Source organism: Podarcis erhardii (assembly GCF_964252035.2).
Source record: "Podarcis erhardii genome assembly, chromosome: 5".
NCBI classification, from domain to species: domain Eukaryota; kingdom Metazoa; phylum Chordata; class Lepidosauria; order Squamata; family Lacertidae; genus Podarcis; species Podarcis erhardii.
Genome location: NC_138509.1, coordinates 74,217,306 through 74,244,503, shown reverse-complemented (window position 1 = coordinate 74,244,503; position 27,198 = coordinate 74,217,306). Strand labels below are relative to the sequence as shown.

Genomic DNA, 27,198 nt, shown 5'->3' with positions numbered 1-27,198 from the left:
TGTTAATGCCAGAGGTCTAAGATACATCATGGGGGAACAAGGCTGTTGTGCTGTCATCTCTTATGTAAAATTTGCTAGGAACATTCAGCTTTCAGCCACAGAAACCTTACATCCGAGATGGAAAACCTTTTGTTGGACTACAATTCCCTCTATAACAAAGGCAAAATAACCCAGTCAAGGACCAAGAAAAAACATGAATTATTCAGTAATGGCAAGACTCAAGTGCAGTGAAAGCTTTCATAATCTAATCTAATCTAATCTAATCTAATCTAATAAAATAAATATGTGGAACAACCAGTAAGAGACCGATATGTTAATGAAAATACAAAACAATACATCATGGGAGGCATAGAACTAATGGTTTTTATATTGTTTTATTATACAGGTTTGTTGTTGTAAGGTGCTCAGAGAAATGTTTTATGTCTTATTGCTGTAAACCACTTCAATATACTTTTTTATAGCAAGCAGTATATAACAATTTTTATAAATAAATGTGATACACATTTTTTGGTGGAGGTAGAACACAGCTACTTGATAATCTCTTGCTAACTATGATGAAAAAACAACCATCCTTTTATCTATGATTTTCCACACCACTCTAGCCAATTATGAAAAGTCTCAGGGGTGATGTGATTAAAAAATCAGCACTCATTGAAAAATTGGTCCTTGGTCACGCTGCAAAACAAATTACATCACCACTTTGCCATATGTCTGCATCAAATCATATTAACAGGCCCTGAACTTTCCAGACTGGCTTTATACATATCAAGTCTCAAATAAGTCCCATTGATATCTGTAGGATTCTTCTCAAGTTATGGGCGCTTAGGATTTCAATTTTGGGTTGCAATTTGATACATGCTTATTGAACTCAATGAAGCTTACTTCTGAGAAGGCATGTGTAAGATTGCACTGTCAGTCTCACATTAGCAATGTTGTTGTCTGATAGTATTCCACTATGGTTTCCTGTTCAATTGAATAAGAAAATTCTAATAATTCTTCAGAATGATCCGAAGTGAATACAAATTATGTTTTCCAAGAGTTTTAGTTATCTGTTCCCCATTGTCACATATGTGCTTGTTTTAATGTAATGATAAGGAATAAGAAAGCTATTTTAGGGTTCAAATCAATAGCCACATTTGTTTTAAAAGTAAACAAATGGGTCTAGAAGGCCCATCTTTTCTTACTTATTACCAAGAAACTTAATAAAACAGCTGGAAATGTATGAGTGGAGCTGGATAATTAATGCTGATATAGGTGCAATTTTAAGTGATTCACAGTGCAATCCTATACATGTCTACTCAGAAGTAAACCCCTTTGAGTTGAGACTTACATCCAGGTAAGTTAAATTTTCTGTGGTTACACTGACAAAATAACTGTAATTTTGGTTGAGTGCTATTTGTAACCAGTTTGGTTTCCATAGTGAAATGTGCATTCACAATACTGCCTTTGCATATTTTTGAAATGTCTCTCATCGTTGTTGTTGTTGTTGTTGTTGTTGTTGTTGTTGTTGTTGTTGTTGTTATACCCTGCCTATCTGGCTGGGTTGCCCCAGCCATTCTGGGCAGCTTCCAACATATATAAGAAAACAGTGAGCAATTTATTTATTTTAGGTTCATGTTTCCCTCCTAGAGTTTCCAAATACCGGAGATATTTATATTTTCTATTTTTAAAAAATCTTGCTATGGAGTAGGACATTCAGCACAGAATATTCATTGCTGAGCAATAAACCTCCTTTTTCTAACAGCTTTGTTTATACACTTAATAGAGAAACTCCACTACCTAACAAATGGCACCAATATGTGTCTTGAACGTGGCTATAAGAGAAGCATTTCAACCTCATCCTTCCAAGTGTGGATCGGATTTTGTAAAAATCTCAGTGTTGAGCTTATTTGCACAGCTTTTTTTCCTAATCCCTGCTCTGCTCAGAACTTCCTCTGGTTCTGCTAAAAATATGAACAAAAAATATGAACTATTATCTCATGCATGCATGCATAGATGCACTCTGGGTTTCCAAAAGTAATCAGCATATACAAAAATGCACATAACTGTATAGGTAGAGATATATAGAGACATATATAAAAATTATTTCTATATAATTATATAGTATATATATTATGCATAAAATGCATATGTATTAGTACAAAATTATACTGCAGCACGGGCCTTCGCTCTTTTGTAAGTATAATATACATCTATTTTCAATGCATATATATTACTTGGGCATTAAAAAACAAAACCCAATAATGCACGAGCAGCTCACACATAAGTCTGTACTAGATACAAGAGGCAGTTTGATGCAATCGCAGATTGATTGATTGATTGATTGATCAGATCAGAACTGCCAAATGCCATATATAGATCTGTTTAAGATGGTTTTCTTCTCCTCCCTGTACTCAGAAAGAAAACCCTTAAGAGTTTAGGCAAATAATCAGCTTCACCTGATTCTAATGGAAAGGCGAGACGGGGACAGAGCTGTGTCTTCAGTGTACTGAAGTCTTATTGGCCTAAATCCCCTAATGGTGGCTCCCAACAGCTTCATATAGATGTTAAATATCATGGGGAAGAAGATACATCCCCACAGGACTACTGCATAACTGCTGTGATCAGTGGTATCAGTCCCATTCACGTGGATCCCACAAGTTGATCAAATAGGTCAGCTAAGAGCTCCATTAAAAGAGGTCAGAGTTCACCCATTCTGTTTCCTTAATTGTTATGTAGGATCACCATGCTATGCATTCCACTTCTTTCAAACATTGGATAATCGGGCAAGCATCTCACATTAATTTATGAACTGTAGCATCCTCTGATCTGCCATAGGTTTCAGTTCCTTCTTTGAATTTCATTCCCTTCACCTTCTACATTACCAATGCATATGGGGACCTCGCTTTTTTGCAGTGTTTTATCAATATTAATTCAATCGTGCATATTAATTGTATCAAGGCTCTTTCAGTGTGGTGGGCCGCGATGACATCAAGTGGCCTTGTTTTTTGCCCCCAGGGTTCTCCAAAAAACCCTTTCAAAGTCCTATTTTCATAGTGCTTTGAAAATCCAATGATCTTCAAGTGACGAATTCAAAGCACAGGACAAAAAAAAGCACATTGGGAGGAGCTTTGGGTGGCATCTTCAGAAGTCCCTCTCAAAGCACCACCTTGCCCTGGGATTTGAAGAAGAAGAAGAAGAGTTTGGATTTGATATCCCTCCTTTCACTCCCTTTAAGGAGTCTCAAAGCGGCTAACATTCTCCTTTCGCTTCCTCCCCCACAACAAACACTCTGTGAGGTGAGTGGGGCTGAGAGACTTCAAAGAAGTGTGACTGGCCCAAGGTCACCCACCAGCTGCATGTGGAGGAGTGGAGACGCAAACCTGGTTCTCCAGATTACGAGACTACCACTCTTAACCACTACACCACACTGGCTCCCAGTGTTGAAAAGAGCCTTGGTGCCTGCTACCCCTAGGTAAAGGTAAAGGAACCCCTGACCATTAGGTCCAGTCGCGAACGACTCTGGGGTTGTGGTGCTCATCTCACTTTACTGGCCGAGGGAGCCAGCGTACAGCTTCTGGGTCATGTGGCCAGCATGACTAAGCTGCTTCTGGCAAACCAGAGCAGTGCACGGAATCGCCGTTCACCTTCCCACCGGAGCAGTACTTATTTATCTACTTGCACTTTGATGTGCTTTTGAAATGCTAGGTTGGCAGGAACAGGGACCAAGCAACAGGAGCTCACCCCGTCATGGGGATTCGAACCACCAACCTTCTGATCAGCAAGCCCTAGGCTCTGTGGTTTAGAGCTGCTACCCCTACTTTCCGCCAAACCCTGCCCATACCTGTTGAAATGCTGATGTCATCAGGTGTAGGGCAGATGCCTGAAATAGTCTTGCAGGCACAGTGTGAAGCCTAGTGGGCCTAATTCAGCTCACAAGCTACAGCTTCCTCACCCCTGGCTTAGAGCAGTGATCGGGAGCCTTTGGCCTGCCTGATGTTGTTGAACTGCAACTTCCATCATCTCTGACCATTGGCCGCACTGATTGAGGTTTATGGGAGCTGGACTGTAGCAGCATCAGAATGTACACAGTTTCTCCACGCCTGCCTTAGAGACTGTTATATAGAAAAGAGAATCGGGAAAAGTAGAAGTACTGAGAGACTTGTACCATCTCCTGAGCAATCACTAGGAGCTCAATCACCAGCTAAGCTCTCCTTACAATGCATTAAGAATGGGGAAGGGAGAAGGACAAGTGACTTTTCGATAAATTTTCAGTACAGATTCAGAAATACCACACAACATCTTCCATGGGCTAACTTAAACCCATTGATTGCTGTGGGTCTGCTCTGAGAACAACTTAGTCCAATTCATCCACTGATCTGCACTGTTTCAAAATGTGAGTGATAGGCTGCAAAAGGGAATCTTCCACCATGTTAAAACTTTCTGAAGCTTTGTTTCAGGGAGAAAGACTCCAGCTAGCCTTTCTCCCTACCCTTACATACTAATTTTCCTATGTGCAGGGGACTTTCTTTGGACGTGGGAAACAGTCAAACTCTATTCTCCCACCTACATCCTAAAGAGACACAACCTTGAAAAGGCCGAACTAATTCAGCTCTTAATATCAGCGTTCTGGAGGTATTGACATTCTAATCGGAAATTACTTTGCATACTTGTACCTCCCTCCCCCCTCCACTTTGACATTTAAGGCTTTGGAAAAACATTTGCCTCAATAAAGGTTTGCTGAAGCAGAACTGTTTCAAAGCTACGTGAACTCGCTTACCTTCATTTAGGCTGATAATCAGAATGCTCTTTTCTGTTTGGGGTTTCTATGGTTACAGCTGTATGGCTGATGTGGGTTGCCCTGCCCCCCCCCACCAAGCCACGCAAAACAGCTGGAAAATATTTTATAAGTTGTAGGGAGGGAGGAAATAGCTTGGTAATTAAAATGCTTTATTGATGGGTTTTTTTTTTCTTGAACTAAGCCTTGAGTAGGATGGCTGATTAGCAGTGCCAGGAATCTATAATTACAACTGGAACAGTTATTTTTAGCATAAGGGTTTTTCAACTTGGTTGGTTTAGTGGGGAAGCTTCTCTTCTCTTGGCCAATGAAAAGTGGGAAGGAAACGAGAGGCTCAAAGAGAATATGCCAGCTGCTTTGGTGCTGTGTATTTTTTTAAATTACAGGTTTATTGCTCAACTCTGTTGTAATTCCCATTGATTCCACTACAGATTTGTGCCACTGCATTTGAAGCACACTCCTTCTCCTGGGGGATTGAAGAAAACGGGCACATATTCAGCTTTTGCACCCCCACTTTCCAGTTCCATTACTGCAATGTAAACCTGCACTTCCCCCAAAGAATCCTGGGAACTCTAGTTTGTTAAGGATGATGAGAGTCATTAGGACAGTCCTATTCCTCCCGACAAAGCTACAGTTCCCACAGTTTTCTGGAAGGGGGTTGATAGTTAAACCACTTTGTGAGCAGAATAGGGGTCTCCTAACAACTCTCAGCACCATTAACAACTGACAGGATTCTCTATCTAAGGTGGTACAAGACAGTTTTAAATATAGTACAGATGGAGTCTCAAAGGAGCATCCCTCTCTAAAAAGGACCATCCTTCCACTCCAAAAAGCATATGCACAAGAGAAAGGTGTCTGCAGAGCAAAGAATTCCAAACAACTGATGCCCCAGGAAGAGGGGGAGAGGTTCTCACAACAGCTTTGGCTTTGGGGTGAGCAATTTATTACAGCCACTATATTCGGCTGAGCTGAGGTTGGTGACTTAACACCCCAGCTCGGTCGAAGACCCGCTGCTTCTGAAGTTGCTCATTCTAGTGACTATTAGGATTGCCCTTATAGTCAATTGCACAGTAATGTACCACAGCAGCAGTGAAACAAATGCAATGAGATACTGTCTATTTTTTCCCAATACTACAAATCATTGGTAATTTTTCCAATGGATTCCTGATAGGAAAATCTATGTCCCTCTGGTGCCTGAAACAATCTAGATACAGATACCCATCTTTGGATGACTGCAAAAACTATATAGCAGATTAATATTGTAACATCAGAAGTATTATTATTATTATTATTATTATTATTATTATTATTATTTATTACAGTGGTACCTCGGGTTACAGATGCTTCAAGTTACAAACTCCGCTAACCCAGAAATAGTACCTCGGGTTAAGAACTTTGCTTCAGGATGGGAACAGAAACTGTGCAGCGGCAGTGTGGCAGCAGCGGGAGGCCCCATTAGCTAAAGTGGTACCTCTGGTTAAGAACAGTTTCAGGTTAAGAACGGACCTCCAGAAAGAATTATGTTCTTAACCCGAGGTACCACTGTATTTGTACCCTGCCCATCTGGCTGGGTTTCCCCAGCCACTCTGGGCAGCTTCCAACAAAGATTAAAAATACATTAAAATGTCACACATTAAAAACTTCCCTGAACAAGGCTGCCTTCAGATGTCTTCTAAAAGTCAAATAGTAGTTTATCTCTTTTACATCTGATGGGAGGGTGTTCCACAGGGCGTGCACCACTACCGAGAGGGCCTTCTGCCTAGTTCCCTGTAGCTTTGCTTCTCTCAGTGAGGGAACTGCCAGAACCTCAGCATCCGGGCAGAACGATGGGGGTATACTGGGCCAAGGCCATTTAGGGCTTTAAAGGCCAACCCCAACACTTTGAATTTTCCTCGGAAACGTACTGCAGATTGAGAAACAGCAAAATCCTAACCAAGTAAGTCCTATTCAGTAGGACATACTTACAGGTAAGTGGGGTTGGGTTTGCAGCCTAAGACTAAAACCTAACCCAAGATTTGCCCAGATGAGAGACATTGGATATGGCAGGTCTCTGAACATGACAAGTTCTTTTTCTTATTCCTTCTAGTGACAGTCCTGGCTATTTTCCATGAGCTTCATGTTGATACAGATCTCTACACCCTCCTCTTTGGTGAAAGTGTCCTAAATGATGCTGTGGCTATAGTTCTCACACAGTAAGTGCAAATGCTTGGATCTTTTGTAAAGTGAAAATGTTGATTATTAACTTAGTCCGTTTGAATTAAAGCTTCCCTATATGCTTACAAATGGAGGCCATCATTATAGGCCCCTCCATACAGGTGCTTTTTCCAGAGGGTATTCAGCTGCATGACCTTGACATGCTAATAGTGTGTTAATGGCGGCAGTCCATTTCAGTAGTTGTTCTGAGATGCTGCCCTAGTGTTATTTCACTATGGTCAACTATTGCACTGTAGCGCAACAAAAGCAGGACAACGATGAATAAAAAGTTAGGGAGTTATCGGACATGCACTGATTGCAAATGAAGCCCCCCAAATGTTTGCAGGTGTAAAACAGTATTGAAAAGCAGGATCACATATAACCATTTGGCCTGTCAAGGAATTCTGGGCACTGAGTTGCTGAGAAAAGGAACTCTGTGAGGGATAAACGACAATGCCCAGAATTCTTTGAGGGAAAGACTATACTTAGAATATGCTTTAAAGCTATACTATGTGTACAGTCCAAGGCCACATTAGCTCCATACGTTTAAAGCACTATTGTTGTTGTTTAGTTGTTTAGTCATGTCCGACTCTTCGTGAGCCCATGGACCAGAGCACGCCAGGCACTCCTGTCTTCCACTGCCTCCCGCAGTTTGGTCAAACTCATGCTGGTAGCTTCGAGAACACTGTCCAACCATCTCGTCCTCTGTCGTCCCCTTCTCCTTGTGCCCTCCATCTTTCCCAACATCAGGGTCTTTTCCAGGGTGTCTTCTCTTCTCATGAGGTGGCCAAAGTATTGGAGCCTCAGCTTCAGGATCTGTCCTTCCAGTGAGCACTCAGGGCTGATTTCCTTAAGAATGGATACGTTTGATCTTCTTGCAGTCCATGGGACTCTCAAGAGTCTCCTCCAGCACTATTATGCCCCTTTAAATAGTAATTTTGCGAGCTGTTCAGTTTCTTCATTTATTATCATAGAATACTGAGATTGGAGTAGTTTAATATTTCTTTTAAGTTCTGCGTTATCCAGATTTTTATATAATTCTTTTTAATTTTTTCTGATTTCTTCCACATTTTTTTGCTTATTTTTTTCTTTTTGGTTTCTATGAATTCAATTTTCTTTTATAAAAAAATCTTCTAGGGACTGCTTTGCTGGCGTCCCAGACAATTTTGGAGTCTGTTCCTTTGTTTAGATTAAATCCAAAAAATTCCCTTAATGCTTTATCTACTGTTTTTTCATCGTTTAATAGTGTTTCATTTAGCCTCCATCTTATTGATTTTTTCTTTTACCCCTTCAGCCAAACAAACACTGCATTATGGTCAGATATTGTTTTTAGTTGAATTTCAGCTTTAAATATTTTTGGTGTTAGGTCTTTTGCTATCCAAAGGGCGAGCGGTAAGTTGCTAACCCTCACACCATGTTCCAGGTCTTTTCTTAAGATCCCCTAACCTTCAGGAGATGGTTTAGGGAATTCAACAGTTGTGAGGATGAACTTATACTCTCATGAATGTGGATACAACCCAATACAATTTTTTCCCTATTTAGAAGAATCTGTGAATTTATAATATTTATGTAGGAGTAATATTGGTTGCTATAGAAGTATTTGTCAGTTAGGTACTAATTGGCAAAAGGAAGAAAGAAGATTGATAATATCTCAACTTGTTTCTTTTGTATGTCTGTTAAAAACAACAAAGTAAAGCAGGATATGGCAGAAGTCTCTTTTACAAACAACGAAGTAATTGAACACAGTGGGCATGTTAAAAGCATTTACACAGATTCATAGAAACCTAGCATTCTAATACCAATTAATACCAATGATTATAGTATATTTCCTTTAAAAAATGTTTTTGTTCTCTGGGTTTAAATATATCCCAGTTATACAGTTTCTGTCCAAAAGGCACATGGCTACCAATAGATTATAAAATAAGCATGTCATTAACAATCCTGTGAATGGTATTACTTGCCGAACTCTGAGAAGATATTAGGAGATCTGAATCCATCTTACGCACTTTATTTAGATAAAAATATTGATTGGCATTGTGTTGGTTTTTGTGATTGATTGTGTCTGGTTTGGAATAAATTTGAAATGTTACAATGTTGATATTATTGATGAACAGTTGTTTATTTGGTAGTTTGCCCTCATTGCAGTGGTGGATCTAGGGACCACCAGCCACAATGATTTGGACTGTAATTGCAAGGTGTGCAGTTCAAAAGGAATTTGTCAATGCAATTTTGTAAATGGGTGGGATCAGGTATAGCAAATACATTGCTGGTTCGTAAGTACAAACAGCATTTCACTATGTTTATTATCTGTTCCTCTCTAAACAATATTAGCTCAATAGAGGTTCACCTTAGGACAAAGCAAGTTTACTAGCCAAAGCCCCTCTCCCTTCTCTCCTTACTGCAAAATGTGAGTTATTTTCTGGGGCAAGAGTTATGAACAATACCTATGATACTTTATAAAGCTTCTGGTGATTTCACTGGGACTCTAATTTCATCTCAAATACATTTCAGACAACTATATGAACATTTTGAAAGATGATATGAAGGTGAAGAAATAGAGGGTAACAATGAAAATATACACGCACACCCAAACACTTTCACAACAGTCACAGGAAGACTTGGCAGCACATTAACAATAAATACAGGCAGTAACCATTTGGCATGGGGGTTCCGTTACTGCCCCCCCCACGCATTAGCAGAGTGCGCAAAAGTCTGCCCCCCCCCCGTTCTGCCCTGCCCCCTGTTCCGTCCCTGTTCTGCCCTCTTCCGGGTCCAAAAGGACCTGCATGTCGGTAGTTTCACATTAATAGGACACACACAAAATGGTCACTGCTGTTCAGGGGGGGAAAGGAAGACAGCAGCATTAGGCATGGGGCAATAGTCCCTATCAACACAAGACACAGATTATACAATGTATATTGAAGGAACAGCTACCCTGGCACACCAAGTTGTCACAATCAGTACATTTAGACAGCAAAACCCAACATGAAACCTTGAAGTTGTGCAGCGTTCAACTAAGTTGTATTCAGGGTAGACCCATTAACATCAATGTACCCAAATTAATCATTCCCATCAATTTCAATGCATCTACTCTGAGTAGGAATACCACTGGCTATAAACCTCATAATTAAGAATTTCCTAATTAAGGAATTTCCTAATTAAGGAATTAAGTAAAGATGAAAATCATGTTTTAATTTATTTAATCTGCATAAATTTGCATATGACTAAAGCAGTAGCTGGGGGTGGGAAGAGGTCATTTTCTTTGTTTTTAGATTGTGCAGTCTGAGGTTCCACAAATAAAGAGCCTGGTGAGTTCAAAAACCTGGAACCTCACTGCATCAGAGATACCATCTAAGCAGCAGCATTGCCTCTTGCTTGAGAAAGAGGACACTGCTCCTAAGCTAGCGTCAAAAGGAATATGCTAGTATTCTTCTTATTCTGTCTATTCTGTCTCAAACAGCCTGTGACTCAAAAAAAACACCAGAAAAAAATCGCCCAGCTCATTTCCTCTCACGTGCCACCAAATCATGAAAACAGACACCAAAATGGCCACTAAGAACAGCTTCAGGCATCACACCAATGCCTCAAGTGCCTTGCATTGCTGTTCATTTACATCATTGTAATGTTCAAAACAGACTTCATATGCTCACAGGGGAACCATGATTGAAAGATTTAATTCAGCACAGATTATGCACAGGAACCTAACATGATGGCTTAATTCCAACCCTTAAAAAAATCCACCCGAATACCAGCCTTGCTGCAATGTGAAGCAAGAATGTTCACACACACACACACACACACACACACACACACCACCACCACCACCACCACCACAACAACAGAAGGCTAAAAATGAATGTTGATGCACAATGATGATATGGGCCTGGAAGAATAAGAAGGCATGCTGAGGATTATGGGACCAAACCCATAGAGACAGGGAGATTTCCCTTCTTTTAGGAAAGAAATGGAAATGGAATGGGTAGCTATATCCTCTGCCCTCACTTAAATATTTCGATGAAGTATCTTCCAAAATAAATGAAGCAGCAGCAGTAGTAGATGCAGGTTTTATACTATCTCTTTTAAATGATAGATGGGAGAAGGATTTGAGAAATAAATGTGTGCAGATTGAGCCTGCATGTGAGAGGTCTTGAAGGAGATAGAGGGCACAAATGTGACTGAGTTCTGAGAGGGGCTGGATAGCAGAATGGAGCCCTGAGCTACAACTGACTGATATGGATATTGAATGGACCCTCAGATTTCCTACTCTCACCTCCTGGAGCAAAGAATGATCAAGAGAAATTATAATCAAGTTCTGTAATCACAAGATATAAGGAAAGATCTCTGCACACAGGCTAGCCAGCTGAATCCAGTGCCCTTCAATGGGAAGTCTGTTTTGACTTGAAAAAATATGTCACCAGAGATCCTTCATTGACAAAGGGCTCTGAAGCCCCACAGTGATCCTGCAGTAGCAGGAATAATAATAATAATAATAATAATAATAATAATAATAATAATAATATCTTTATTGTCATTGTACAACCTATGTACAATGAAATTAAGCAAGCCTCCTCCCCCAAACACTCAATCTCTTATCAAACAACACACCACCTCGCAAGTCAATTTTGCTATGTTATTTTTCGTTCAACAGCCTAACAGCCCACGGATAGAAGCTATTTTTTAGCCTGTTGGTACGGCTGATTATACTTCTATATCTCCTGCCCGAGGGTTTAGATTAAAGAGGTGATGGCCGGGGTATGAATCATCTCTGAGAATTTTTCTCACTCTCCTAAGGCAACGATCCCTTGTGATGACATCTAGCAGATTTAAGGGACAGCCCATGATATTGTGTATCCTTGCGATTGGTGAGGATTGCCCTCCCATGCAGATCTCCAAGTGAAGACACAACTATTGGTCTATGATGAAAACAACTGTTGCAATTTCAGTATGGTTTCTACAGTTTAATTTCATTCTTGTTAAAAAAAAAATCAATGCAATGGGGTTGGGAGTAGAATTGGGATTACAGATGCCCACTCCACCCCTGCCCTCCACCCATGGATCAGTCTTTGCATAGAGATCCTCTGCTACATGCATACAGCTGTTGCACAAAAATCACATGTTGGTTAGGGGTGGGGGTAGGCAGTGCTTTTTTCTAAAAAATATATATATAGGGGTGCTCTCATTTTCCTCCTCATATTGAAATACTGCCCTCAACGAGGCCAAACTTAGATTCACAAGATGTTTAGGGGTATGTGTACCCCCGCGTACCCCCAGGAAAAAAAGCACTGGGGCTAGGAGGCCTTAAAGCTTCTCTCATAATACTAGAATTCTTGGGCATTCAATGAAGCTGGATATTGGAAGAATTGGGACAGATAAACCCATGGCATACGGTTAAACTATGCAGCTCATTCCTACAGGAGGCAGTGATGGCTGCCAGTGTGGATGGCCTTAAAACAGAACTGGTCAAAACAAAACAAAATAAAAAAATAAAAAAATAAAAAAAAATCCTTCCTTAGCACCTTAGAGACCAACTAAGTAAGACCGCCGAAACCCGGAAGTAACCCGTTCCAGTAGTTCCAGGTTTCGGCGGTCCGCAACCCGAAAAAACGCAACCTGAAGCAGCTGTAACCCGAGGTACAGTCGTACTGCCTTTTTTGGTCATAAGATTACTTGGCAACGGTATTCCATACTCTGGTCATTTTCAGAACCAATTGTTGCAATGGCTTGGGGAGGCCCTTGAAGGCAACTTGGAGACTTAAATTGGTAAACTATGCAGCAGCTAGAAAATGTTTTTCCTTGACACAGAAAGTCTTAATAAACTGTTCTTAAATGCCTTAACAAAATTCAGTAGCTAGATTGCTCTCTGGGCTTCCATTTAGAACTCTCATAACTTTATTTTAAAACAGCTGTGCTGGTTGCCAGTTTTTCACCAGGCCCAATTCAAGGTCCTCACATTAGTGTTTAAAACCATAAATTACTGCACCACTCCAAAATAAGAAAGACCACTGCCTTCCCTATAGGCCCTCTCAAGTGTTAAGACCAGCAGAGGTGTTCCTCAAAAGTTTGGGAGCTGGAGGCCCAGGTGAAGGAACTCCCTTTGGTGACCCCAAGTTGTGGAATTCCCTGCCCCCAGAAGTGTCAATCATATGCTGGATTCATACCTCTTTGCCCTAGCCTTTGACACATGAGAACTATATTTTTTCAGACCCACCCTATTCTTGTGACTGTAATTTATCTCAAATTGTTATTAATGTTGTATTGTCTAATTGCTGAAACCTGCCCTGGGGCCTTATGGAGAACCATAAAAAATCAGGTTGATAATCAAAGCATTGCCTCTACAAGCAACAGCCAATTATTATTTATGTCTATTATTTATTAGATTAAATACCTCCCTTCATCATAAGGTCTCAGGGCGGTTTACAGAATAAAATACAGAATAAAAACAAGTAAATTATTTTTAAAAAGCAAAACAATAACCCCCCCTTCCCACAGACGTGGAATAAGGACTAGGGCACTTGTGACAGAGTTATTGTGATGGCCTGGGATTCGGATTCGGATGCTGAACCTTAGGAATCCCAGCCTGCACAGGATTCCCCGCTTCCAGAACCAGCTGAGCTGGGGCTGGGGCATGAGCCTGAAGGGTCCTCACCTGTGCTGGATCCTCAGGTGCAGGCACCAGCTGAGTCTGCTCTGGCTCCTGAGGAGGTGGAGTACCCATTGCCTTCAGGTGCTTCACTCTCAGCCCCGTCAGGGGAAGCTGAGGTGGCCTCTGGGTCCAGTAACCCTCCAGCTTATCCTGAGCTGCAGAGGCTCAGAGCAGAGAGGCTGAGGGAACTAAGTTCCCGCAGCAGGAGTGCTCGCCTCCAGGCCAGGAGAGGCGAGTCACCTGAGGATCGGGGCCGCCCTGTGCCTCAGGGCAGATAAAAGCCAGCCAGCCTCAGTCCCAAGTTGCGGGATCAACTTCGTTGGTTGTCAGTTCCTGCCTGAACCCTGTCCTGCTTACCTGCCGGAGCTCCTGACCTCACCCGACTCCCTGCCCTGCATCCAGCTTCAACTTTTACAGACTGCCTCCATACTGCACCTTCGACCTCAGCCTGGACTCGGACCTCGCCTCTTGGTTAGCCCACGGGACCAGCACAGTTATGTTATGTCATACTTAGAATTAAACCACTCGGAAAAATAGAAACTTTTTTCTATTCCAGCCTCACATACGTTAAATCTAAGTGCAGCAAACAAAGGGCTGGGTGCAATCATGATCTTTTACATGGCCAAGTTGGGTTTCTCAACCCGCATTAAAGCCATGTGGCTTAGGAGAGTTTATCCGAGTTTCTATCTGAGCAACACAAGTCCAAAGTTGCCTTCCATATATGAAGAACTAATTATTTGGATCCCAACTAAATATAATGTCAGATTGTGGTCTCTGCAAACCTAAAGAGGACATTTCTGCACAGACTAGACAAGTGACAGTTTATATAAGATAACTGATTTGCAAGACTTTGGGGAGTAAAATTCCCAATAGATAAGAAGAAATCACTTTTGTAAAGGCTGAGGAAATATTTCTGTTATCTCTAGCTCATAGAAATGACAGTATGCCATTATTATTTTTAAAATACACTTGACATCCGATAACAATTATGACTATTTGTTTTCCTTACTTATCAAGAAGTCACTGCTGTGTTTGACAAGCCTGTTGCTTAAGATAATATAAATGGCTCAGACTTATACCAGTCCATCCAATTCATTATTCTCATACCTTACATGGCATCAGGTATTTGCTCTTATATTTTCACCCTGAAAATTCTGGTAGTGAAGAAGATTCCTTCTTTGATTTGCAATACAAGCCTGTACTAAAAAAGAAAAGGAAAAAAAGAAATCCAATATGCCAGGTAGTCTCATAGGGGTTTTTTTAAAAAAGAAAGTCCAATTTTTGTGTTTTCATTATAGCTACAAATAAACAGTTTTATATATAAGACGAACTCCCCAGCCCATTTCCCCAAAATGTCATTAAAACAAGTGAAAAGAAAGGCTTTCACTTAACAGTTGCCTTGTTTTGTATTAGGCATGTTCTCATACTCTACTATTGTTCCATATATTTAATTGTGGAATAATTAACCTGGAATGTTTTCATAATCGCCAAACGCAGTTGGAATCTCTACTGTTCAAATACTTTTTGCATCAGTTTATGATTAGGTTTAGTCAATAAAAGAAGAATTTCTTTGGGTCCCTAGATTCAGGTGTGTGGCAAGCACTCTCCCAGTAAGAGACCCCGAGCAAATATTTAAAATTACAAAACATGCAGCAAATTAAAGTGTAGGTTTACTTACAAACGCATCAAAGGTCAGATTCATGTGTTTTTCCATACAGCAGCAAGAAAAACTCAGGCAGAAAACCTAGTTACATAGCTTGGTTAAAAATGTTTCTAAACACACAGCCTGAGCTTGGAGCCATCTGGTCTGTTCAGATTCACATGGTGGAAAAGAGATGACAAAGAGAATTTTCTGACCCTCCGTCACTCAAGGAGAGGGGTGCAACCTACTCAAGTCTGGCAAAACAACTTACTCTATGGTCTGAACCCCTAGCACCAAACATGGTGATTATATGTGGCTAAATTTCTGGCGCTTTGAAAGATGGGGAAGTCTAAGCAGTGAATTTAAAAAAATACCTCTGTTACAACACAATCCTACTCATAAGTAAATCCAGTGGGGCTTATAGCTAGTTTAGCCAGCCTTAACCATTCACTGTATGAACTACATGATCAAAAGGCTGGCTAGAATGAATTCAGTAGCAATTAACCTACATTTACTTAGCTTAAAAATGTTCTCTACGGGCTAAGTTCTTCATTAATCAAAATTTAATGTTTTAGGAATGCCACTGGCTCTGTTTTTGTTAGGCAAGATAATCTGAAATGTTAGGCATGGGCAAAATGTCAGGAAGAGAAAATATCTGGAGTGTGTAAACTGGTAAGGAAAATAATATGTAGAGGCTGCTGCAAAAGTCTTGGTCTTGAATACATGATATTATCCAGGTGCTGTTTGTGTGACATACTGCCAAAGATCAGCACTGCCAAAGATCCAGGGTTTATGGCTGCCCTTAAAACCTTGGTATTGTGTAGCATTCCTTTCTTCAACAGAATTGCAAGATTTTTGCAGCAACGTTGGTATTTCTGATGTATTGCTTTGTTGAAGATACTTTCGCTCCTTCCAAACTTTTAGCATGTGGGACAGTACTGCATATTGTCATGTGAAAATAATACATTTTTAGTGATCCTGGATTGTACTTTCTATGTTTTTTTACTACTAGTTGAAGTACATCCATTCACCTTGCAATCATGAGAGCTGAGCTGGCTTTGGATGGAATATCACAGGATTTACCAAAGTGACTACTCTTTTTATTTTAATCAGCACAGGAGTAACATTTATCTTTGAACTGTTATATCCGGATTTCATAATCAACCTGCTCTTCAGGAGCCCACTTGTTTGCACTAATCCAAGTTCTACTTATCATTAACTTGAGAATGAGGTCACAGAATCTAAGATTCCAACTACACCTGATATGCAGCCAGGTGTGTCTTTTTCCTAACAGAGAAACAGAGAGAGAGCTTTAGGACACAGAGAGCGTTTTAAGAGACTGTACATTTAACTGAAGGAATGGTAGGTGTAGGGGCAAGCCTTCCTCATCAGCTCACCAATACAGTGTTCCTTTGCTTCCCCTCAGAACCTCCCAAAGCTGATTTTAGTTTTGCCAAAGTGTGTCCAGAAAGATACAAACAACTATATGTCACATCTAGTTTGGCTCTAACTCATCAACACCACCCGCTGAGATTAACAACAAGAGACATAAAACCTTGCCTTTTCTTGTTTTCTTTGCTTATAAAAATGTGAAATGGTTTTACCTCTTCACAGCAATTTCAAAGTTTGCTCCTGCACTTAATATATCCACTAACCAGGGACATTGCTAGGAGATGACCCACAGGTTACCAAAGCCCATGTCTTTTGTGCTAGGCCACAGATCTTCTGCCCCTTCTCTCTTTTTTGAAAACTTTTTTTTTTTTACTTTACATACAGTTTGACTGGCTATAGTACAAGGTGCAGTGTCACCTGTACACATATATTAGCATATGCAAATTTGTGTCATGGACTTGTGTCCAGAGTCTTTTACGTATTTAGCAACATACACACACACCCCTGCCACTAATAATAATAAGGAATTGTCCATACTGCACGCAGATGTCTAGAACAATACTGTTAACAGGAAAAGAACATTGATGAAGCTCTGTTACAGTAGGGAATGTGTTAAGCTGTAAGGAAGACACTACTTTCCTCTCCATCAGTAGTAGACGGATAGGAAGCATCTGTAATAGCATCACTAAGAGGTTGCACTATCACAATACTGCTTTTTTTAATCTGTGATTTTTCACACCTCTCCAGTTTTATTAATAGGAACCTCACACCCAAGGGTGCTTCCAGACTGTTGCTGTTTTGACATGGCAGTTATTCACATTCTGGCAAATTCAGGCCTTGCAGTTAAAGCAGATTGAGAGATCTTGCACAAGAAACTCACCTTCCCCAACTATTGGCCTTTGTGTGATGTGGAAAGTGACAGGCAAAAGCATTGGAAGTGAGGGATAACACTTGCTTTGATGCATCCAGCCTCTCATCAAATGAACTGGGATGACTGCTCATTAAATAGCCAATGTCATCTCACTTTCCCTCAAATGAATCAGGATGAATGCTCGATAAACAGGATACCTAGAAGCACTCAAAGTCTCAGGAACTACTCAACTTTCATTCTGTTTTGGGGTACTCCTGTTCATTCTTGCATTTCAAGCCAAATGTCAACAAACTGACAAGGATTCAAAGGAGACCTTCAAATAAGTACAGAGAAAGCCATTGCAAGAAAGACTGAGGAGCTCATTATACTTGCTCTCAGAAAAGTCAGTCGCTATTCTTCTACAGTGTGTTGATCCTAAATATACTTAGACGGGATGAAAAGAAGAGAGGGGTGGCATATCAATAAGCTTTAAATATTTCAAAAGATCTCAGAACAATTAACTATATCCATTCTTTCTGAATTTAAAAACAACTCCACAGTGGAATCAACTACCTAGGGAAGATGTGGATTTTGGAAATGTGGAAGAGGATAAGAAGTAGCCTGCCACAAATGTTTTAGATGGAAGGAAGACCTGTCTCAGGAAAATGTACATGATAATATAATCCCTTCCAATTGCATGAGTCTGTGAATCAAACATATAAGGTATGTTTCATTAGAAAGAATAAGCAAACCCAGCATCTCACATTATCCATGCCCTAGCCTTGCATATGAGTTAGTCTCTAGGTCAGGCCTGCACAACTGAAGGTTCATGGGCCAACTGTGTTCCCATCCCTGTTTACAGACACTGGGAGCAATTACTAATGACTTCTTATTGTGTTCCTTTACCACCTGCTTTGGGGAACATATAATGCCTGCCCAACACAATCCAAATGGGGAATGGGAAGGGATGGGAAGAGAATACCTGTTTCTCTTATGCCTATAAGAAATATTGAAGAATGCAATTGACATTCTTGGACAGATACATAGGTAACCAATGTAGATTCCTATGTACCAGTATAATATGTGCATGGCCAGATGCGCCACTCACTGCTGTGACTATAGCTGCTGGGAGAGGACAGCAGCACATAGAGTGCGTTACAGTAATACAGATGTGAGGCCTCAGTCTATGCCAGTTCAGGAATTGGTGCAGCTGTCATACCAAAATTGGTAATTAGCACTCCATGCCATAATGGTCACTTGGAACTCTCATGACAATGATCAATCTAGCATTACTATGTACCTGGTCCTTCAGAAGGAGTGCAGTCCTATCCAGAACAGCTAAGCATCTCAATTCCTTGATTTGAGAACCAATCCCTCATAGGATTCAGTCCTTCATCGCCATTATCAAATACAAGCGATAGCATACATTTTTGTGATATGCAAACTAAACCGGTGTATTTCATTTGCAGGTTTTATTTTTCTCAGAAGCTTTGAGGGACAATATTGAATTAGGTTTAGGGTTGTTTCATTTGTTATGCTTCAGCCATTTTAATTGGATTGTTACCGGATACCTTATATTCACTCCTAATCTCTCATTACACAATTGCTTAGGATATTGAGCCTTCTGAATACATCAGATTATATATCTAAATAACATGTAAATGCATAGCCCTGTGTTGCTGGTTTGCTTGTCTGTTAAACCCAAATGGATTTCAGAGAGTTCTGTCATAGAGTTTGCCCTCAGGGATGTATGAAACTGTAACTTAGCTCAAATCATCTGGGAATGCCTGCAGTTGTCATGTCCTATCAAATCATACCAGTGCACAGGTATTTCCATCCACTTATCCACAAATAGATTGATAACACTGAAAAATATGAATTTGCTAGCTCAAAATTAGGAGCACTGCTTTGTGAGGCTTGCAAATCACTTCCAAAAGTCAATTATTTACTACAAGTGACCGTGTTGACATCAAAGATGCCTCATTTCAGAGATTTCTACTGGGAACACTTCAGAACTAAAGTACACACTGCTTTAGCTCAGATTGTTTGGGGAGAAGATCTCCACCCCCTCTCATTTTCCTCTCCTGTTTTTAAGCCTTTCCAGATTTTGTTTTGCTTTTCCAAATAACCTTTCTCCAGTGAATATAGCAGCTTTTCCAAGAGCAAGATAATTGTGTGTGGAGTTAAATTCTGTTTAGCATTGTTCACACAGGTCCACAGGACCTTGAAGTGTTCTTCAGTCATGTTTAATTAGTCCTCTCCAGTGAGCTCTTTACCAAAGACCTGCTTCTGGAAGTAAATACTCATAAAGGTTTGCCAGTCTTCTTGAATGAATACACTAGCACAGGTACAGAGCAAGCTTTCGGTTACCATTCATTCTTCTCCCACCAATGGCAATCCTCTTTGAAGTGCAGTGTTCAAAATTAGCATAAATGATGCTACACTTGTCTGTGAACTTAGGAGTGCTTGAATTCCACAAACATTCTTTCTTTTCAATATTCTGAAAAGTATGCCCCCGTGACATTTTACTTGGAGTCAGGATATGGAGAGAGCTTTATATCAAAACAAGGAGAAACACGTATTATATTGTCATCTTGAGTTGATTAGATGAGGTGCATCTCTAATAGCAAGAAGCGGGGTATGAACATTTCAAGTGTTCAAAGCTTGTTTCATCCATGATCTTCGACTTCAAACTCGTAAGTGGGGCCCACTTCACCTCCGTCCTCTGAATCTATCCAGAATTCTGCTGTTGGAGTCGTTCACCCCTCTTGTTTCTCTGATCTCCCCCCCCACACACACACACACAAAATAGTGTCATTGTCACACATATGACATTTTCATTCTGAATCTCAGTTTAAGCAGCTCATCAGCAAGCAAGTCTTGTGAAGAAGTTTATCTTTCACATTGTTCTACAGATCACCCACTAGCACAGTCGAAAAGAAAGAGGGGCCAGGGAAATGTTCAGTATGAGCTCTTGCTGGGCACAGTGGGAAAGATTGTGGATAGCTGAAGGTGTCATAAATAAAATATTTTCAGCTTCACCGACTGGTTATACAGTCTAGATCTCCTTTGTTGCAGTGGGTGGCATGCAACAAGTAGTGCAAGAATTTTTGACTATACTGTGGCACTTCCTTTCCCTTTCTCTGCATGCCCACCTGCTCACCCACCAAGTCTACTCTGGAGGGTTTAGGAGAAACCAGCAACTGGTTTAGAGGGGAAGATAGTGGCGCACAGGAAGAGGACTACAGTGGTACCTCGGGTTACATACGCTTCAGGTTACATACACTTCAGGTTACAGACTCTGCTAACCCAGAAATAGTGCTTCAGGTTAAGAACTTTGCTTCAGGATGAGAGCAGAAATCTTGCTCCAGCAGCGCGGCAGCAGCAGGAGGCCCCATTAGCTAAAGTGGTGCTTCAGGTTAAGAACAGTTTCAGGTTAAGAATGGACCTCCGGAACGAATTAAGTACTTAACCCAAGGTGCCACTGTAATGGAAAGGCTTAGTAAGATAGTGTATATTACTTCTATTCTTCCTGAGTAATGTCAAGTGATTGTTACTGCGTTATTATGATAACAATGATGCTGATGATGTTGATGAAGGTCATAGAACTTCTGTGCATGGATTCATGTTGTTTTGCAGTTTTTTGTCTGAATACTTTAGGTTTACAGGTATGTCATTTGCCTGTTCCTGAACTGATTAGAATCCAGAATGAAGAGATAACAATGTTTTGACTCCTTTCAAGTGCAAAGCTAAGGAATGAGCTTCCTAGGAATGTTTTTCTGATTTTCCTTTTAAAAGCAGGTATTGAAGAAAACACATTGAAAGGAAATAAACAGATTAGGGATCTGCCTTTGTACTTCGTTGAAATCAGAAGCCTAAAAAATAGTCAGAAGCCTGCCTGTGTGTTATCTGCATGGAGATCATTAGTGCTGCATGGCTTAAAGACTAAAGGTTAAATTGAAAACTTTCACTGCAAGCCTAGGAGATTTACTTTCCAAATGACACATAGCAAGACCTTCAACTCCTAATAATCTAGGGTGAATTAAAGTCAAAATACTGTTTTCGTGTCTAGAATGCTTAAAAATCAACAGTAGATGCAAGAGAAGTTTGTGAGTTTTACAGAATTGAAGAAAACCCATGGTTTCACAAGTCACAGACAAAACTGAAACCTGGCTACCCCAAGTACAGTGTTCTAATTCTTGCAAGTTTGTGCCCCAGCATCCTATATCCCTGGCATCAGTTCTTTAAGGAACAGTTCAAACCCAAGCTCTGTCAGGATGTATAGAGTTTGGAAGTTTGGAAGAGGCACATCTCTGGGTGAACCTGGGCTATGCCAGCTCTAATCCTTCATCTCGGCTCAGCCAGAGATACATTGGCATAAGTCCTCCTTGCCAGCTCAGACAGGACTCAGCTGAAGCTGTCTGAGCCAAGGCTGGGGTAAGTCTCCAGGGTTGTCCTGGGGGCAGAGGAGAGCAGGGGCTGACTTAAATCAATTGCAAACCCTTTCAGCTCAGTCACCTGACCTAGCAACCCAGTGAAACATACACTGACAAGAAATCTGGTGTGAGTCAAACTCTATTCCAAAGGCTGGCAGTAGTTCTGCTCCTGAATGGAATTTGGAATAGGGGTAAGTTGCACCCACATAATTACCCCAGAGTAAATTATGCAGGCTTCCTATAGTTTTCATTGCTCTGCCTGTAACATATCTTTAGGTACCAGTCATAAACATTCCTCTTGGCTAATTAAACCATCTATGGCTTTCAAAATGTGTGTGGGGGGGGGGTATTTTATTTGATAAATAAAATAGAAAATAAAAGGAGCTTGAAAACTTTCCTCACTGCTTTGATTTTTGATTTGAAATTTGGATCAGAATATCCAGTCGCATTATACAGAGGCCAAATCAGGGATTTGTTGTGTCATCACTGCTAGAAATGAGAAGACAATCCACATCTGGATTTATGTGGTGCTCTTGCGATAGCAGCTGCTTTTCATGTCTTCACTTTGACACTTAAAAAATGAATTACCATGGCAACAGCTGCAACCATTTATTATAGAACAGTAGAAGTGGAACTAACATTTGTGAAGGCAACGAGGCTATCAGAATAATATATTGTACAGACAATGCTGGTTATTTTGAATGCAATACTCCTGTGTTGTTTTCAAAGTGGACAAACAGTTTAAAAAATTAAATGTAGGTGACTGAATCTAGGGTGGGTCAATAGTTTTACACAGTAGGTAAAACTGCACTCCAGACTGAGTGTGCCCAAAGACTAGTTGTCAGTGGTTGTTTTTACTTTTAAGTATGTGTTTGTGTGTACGAGAGCTAAGGAAATATTTGTTGCTTTATTTAAAAAAAAATAACACTTGTCATTTTTTCTTTTCTTCATGGCACAATTACATGCTTAGCAACAAAATAGACACCTATCCGCGTGACACTGGCAAAAAACTCCACTCTTATACTATGCAAAGAATGAAAGTTCAATGTCTCTCTCCCTCCCCTTCCCCTCTCCTAATTTTCTCTCCCCTCCCCTTTCTCCTCTCTCACCCCTCCTCTCCCTTTCCCCTTCAACCTCACATTGCCTACAACAAAAAATGTCTCAAACTTACAGTAATTGATTTGCATAAAGAATTCTTCGATTTAAAAACAGAGACACTGAATGTACTTTTGTTACTTATGGAAACTCTTTCAGTAATTTTTAAATATATAATATAAATATATATGAGCACCCCCTTCTGTGATTCTTGTCAAATGTGCAAAACAGGGGTGGAGTGAAGCTGCCATTTTAAGAAGAGAAGCAGTGAATGGAGGTGATGTTAATCCCTCGCATCCACTGGTTTTTTTGCCCTTTCCTGCCACGTTCTCCCATCTTGTCTAGAACAAAAACAAAACCCCAAAAAACACAGTACAGAACTCCCAGCGTGTCACAGCCAAATTGGAAAAGTTTGGTATCAAATGTATTTATTTCTTAAAATTGATTTCATACCAAGTAAATTGTAAGTATTGGGATATCAAGCATCATTCTCTTGGCAAAATTGCTACAGCCCTGCTTTGAAGGGGCTTTTAGTTTGTCCATTATACCATGCATACTTTATTTTGCTGATGTAATTTATATTGTACTTGCTTATGTACATACAGACACAATCTGACAGACAGATAAAATTCTGTTTCAGATATTCAAATGGCTCAAGAATATCTAGTAGAAAAAGGTGCTCTCTAGTCTTTGATTTCGTTTTTGACACTGGAGTGTTAATATTTTTATTTCTTTAAAAAAACTTTTGGAAAGTGAAGAACGTAATCTGTTAATATATATGCTTCACCCCCAAGGACAAGTATCTCCTTCATTTTATTAATATCCAGAAGCTCCAACTTTTCCTGCAGACAGGATTCTCAGGGAAAGCTGTGTCTGGCATATAGGATTTCTTGTCGGAGGAAAAGGATTTCTCCCCTACTTCTCTTAAGGCTGCAAAGCCCTCAAAAGAAAGTTTAGACTTAAATGCTTCATTCTTCACTCAGTAAATTCTAAACATGCTTTCTGCTATAAACTTTGGTATTCATTCCAGGTTTGGTAAATTACTTTGTGCTATGGACAGTTTTCTACTGAATGCTAAAGAATTGGGGGGGGGGGAGAGATAAGTTGCTCTGCTGTAGACTGTTTGGGGAAATTTGCATGAAGAATGTATTTCATACATGATGGAACAGAGCAGCTTGAATTGGATTGAATTCACAGAAATATTTTCCTTTTCTCCTGTTTCATGATAGATTTTCAATTTTAGATTAAAAGAGTGTGTGGGAACATAGCTCCATTTCACCTCTTATATTGTGAAGTGCATGTGATGGCCTATTCCTGTGTTCTGAGACCTGAGCTGCAAGATCCACTGGTAGCCCTGTTCCTGCTTAAATTACCTCCCACCAGGCTGAAGGGCTGCTGTTCCAAGTCTGGTTGAAGAACCATCAGAATGTTTGCCTACCAACAGTTAGTACATCTGGCCAGCAGACAAAGCAACCCCGCAGGCAGTGCTGGATTTACGTATAAGCTAAACAAGCTATAGCTTAGGGCCCCACTCTCTTGGGTGCCCCCCCAAAAAAAATTAAAGGGGGAAAATACTCTGGATGTACATTTCCAAAATAGAAGATAAAAAATAAAATAAAATAAAACCTACATACAGCAACAGTGCTTTGTGTTGTGTAGGCTCCTATCTGTTATGTGCAAATGGCTTTAGATACCTATTGTTGTTATTGTTGTTGTTTAGTCATTTAGTCATGTCCGACTCTTCGTGACCCCATGGACCACAGCACGCCAGGCACTCCTGTCTTCCACTGCCTCCCGCAGTTTGGTCAAACTCATGTTCGTAGCTTCAAGAACACTGCCCAACCATCTCGTCCTCTGTCATCCTCTTCTCTTTGTGCCCTCAATCTTTCCCAACATCAGGGTCTTTTCCAGGGAGTCTTCTCTTCTCATGAGGTGGCCAAAGTATTGGAGCCTCAGCTTCATGATCTGTCCTTCCAGTGAGCACTCAGGGCTGATTTCCTTAAAAATGGATAGGTTTGATGTGGTGAAGGGGCTTGAATAACTCAGAGAAGCTATGAGCTATGCTGTGCAGGGCCACCCAAGATGGACAGGTCATAGTGGAGAGTTTTGACCAAACGTGATCCACCTGGAGCAGGAACCGGCAAGCCACTCCAGTATCCCTGCCAAGAAAATTCCATGGACAAAGACAACAGGTACTTATTAGGTCCATAAATTACCATTTGGCATATATTCAACAAACAAAAACAGCAACAATTTGTTGTTGACAAAGGACAGCTGGACATATAAAGGGCCCCATTCCCTTCAGTAGCTTAGGGCCTCATCAAACCTAAATCCAACCCTGCGCACAGGGCACCTAACAGGTCCCCCCACTATCCATCTATCCACTATGGTGAGTTTTTCTTTTAATATCTATTTAAATTGTGGCAATTATTTCCAAACGTGTGTCTATAAACATAGATCAGCGTATGCAAATTTTATACTTCATTATATTTCATTATTTTGGTGATGTATAAGTGCCCATCCCACAATAGGCAGGGGGTGTTACAGTGCTGCCATAAAAAAACCCAACCAAGATCTTGTCACTATTTGACTTGAGATATTAAGGCAGCCTTTGCTAACTTGGTGCCCTCCAGATAATTTTAACCATAACTCCCATCATCCCCAGTCAGCCCATGTGCCAGGTTGGCAAAGGCTGAATTAAGGCCATAAAGTGCACCAGAGCAACAGATTCAGAGAGTAAGTGGTTGGCAATTGGTCCAAGTGACATACCTTACCTGGGCCAGTAGAGTGTTCATTACTCATCCTGGTGTTGTGATGCAGTAACAATCAATCTCTGTAAAACACCGGTTTGTGGGTACAGAATCTCTCTTTAAAAAGCTGCATTACTAAACTTACTAAATGTAGGCCATGTGATACAGAACAGAAATCAGTCTTGATTGCTCTCCTATTCAAATGCTGCATACGTAAATTTAAACTGACAACATGAAAATTTCCTGGGTAAACATCTACAAAGCACAAGAAGAGGGTCTTATCTCTCACACATAATCACTGAACACTGGTGGTTTACATATTTCCAGACCTGTTAGAACTTAACTACCTGGAGTGAATCATACCTGTAAACCCAGCATCTCAGGAAGGGCCTCTAGAAATTGTGGGTTTGGGACTCAAACTTTTCTTAACTGCTATGCATAAACTCAAGTCATGGGACTGCGAACCATTATGTATTGAATTGCTTTGGGCATTCAGTGGCAACTGTGGCTTTTTGAGCAATTGTATTGGACTGTGTCATCACTGGCTGGCCCTCAGCATGATGTTGCTGCTGGGCCTCAGCCCATCCCATCAACTGTTGCTGCTGGTTGCTGCTTCCACCCTTTCACCATCAGAGCTATGGTATGCCATTGCTGCCTGTTGCTCCTGCCACAGCCACCAGAGCCCCCACATGGCACTGCTGCTTACTGCCAATTACTCACTTTAGGAAGGGCATTGTGGCACTCAGATCCTGTTCACAGGCCTCTCATACACATCTGGTGGGCCACTGTGTGAACAGGATGCTAGACTAGATGGGCCTTTGGCCTGATCCACCTGGGCTTTTCTTATGTTCTTGCCTCCTTCTCCCAAAGTGTTTTACCTGTGGTGCTACTTATTATGGGAGCTGAGCCAATGCTTCACTCTGTTCCACAGTGGAGGGCCACCATGTAAGATTCCCAAACATGCAATGCCTGGCATCAACAGCCTTGCGCCTTGTAAAATCTACCACCCAGCAGCTCTGATGGTGGCAAGTACCCCAGGTAGGGCCCCAGTGGTTGGAAGGCAAGTGATGGGCAGGTGATGGGAGCTACTGAACTCCTTGACCTTTCAGTTCCAAAAATGTATATTCTTAAGAGAATGATATTCATGAGAGATCAGAGGTATTGTGCCAAATAGAAGCTTTGTACCTACTGTGTGGCAGAATGTCAGGTTAAATAGGTGTGTGTTTTAAAGTTTTATTTCTGGTGTAAAAGTTTCTAAAAATTGTGGCATCATAGAATAGTAGAGTTGGAAGGGACCTCAAGGGTCATCTAGTCCAGGCATCCCCAAACTCGGCCCTCCAGCTGTTTTGGGACTATAACTCCCATCATCCCTGACTACTGGTCCTGTTAGCTAGGGATGATGGGAGTTGTAGTCCCAAAA

General features: G+C 40.8%; 1 protein-coding gene across 1 annotated transcript in view; it reads left to right on the top strand.

Moving 5' to 3' along the window:
• SLC9A9 (solute carrier family 9 member A9) overlaps window positions 1–27,198 on the top strand; it is a 258,776-nt gene that overhangs the window by 72,203 nt on the left and 159,375 nt on the right. The window contains exon 6 of the mRNA XM_081862475.1: window positions 6,864–6,969. Coding sequence (XP_081718601.1) covers window positions 6,864–6,969 — 106 coding nt within the window. The remainder of the gene's footprint in view (window positions 1–6,863; window positions 6,970–27,198) is intronic.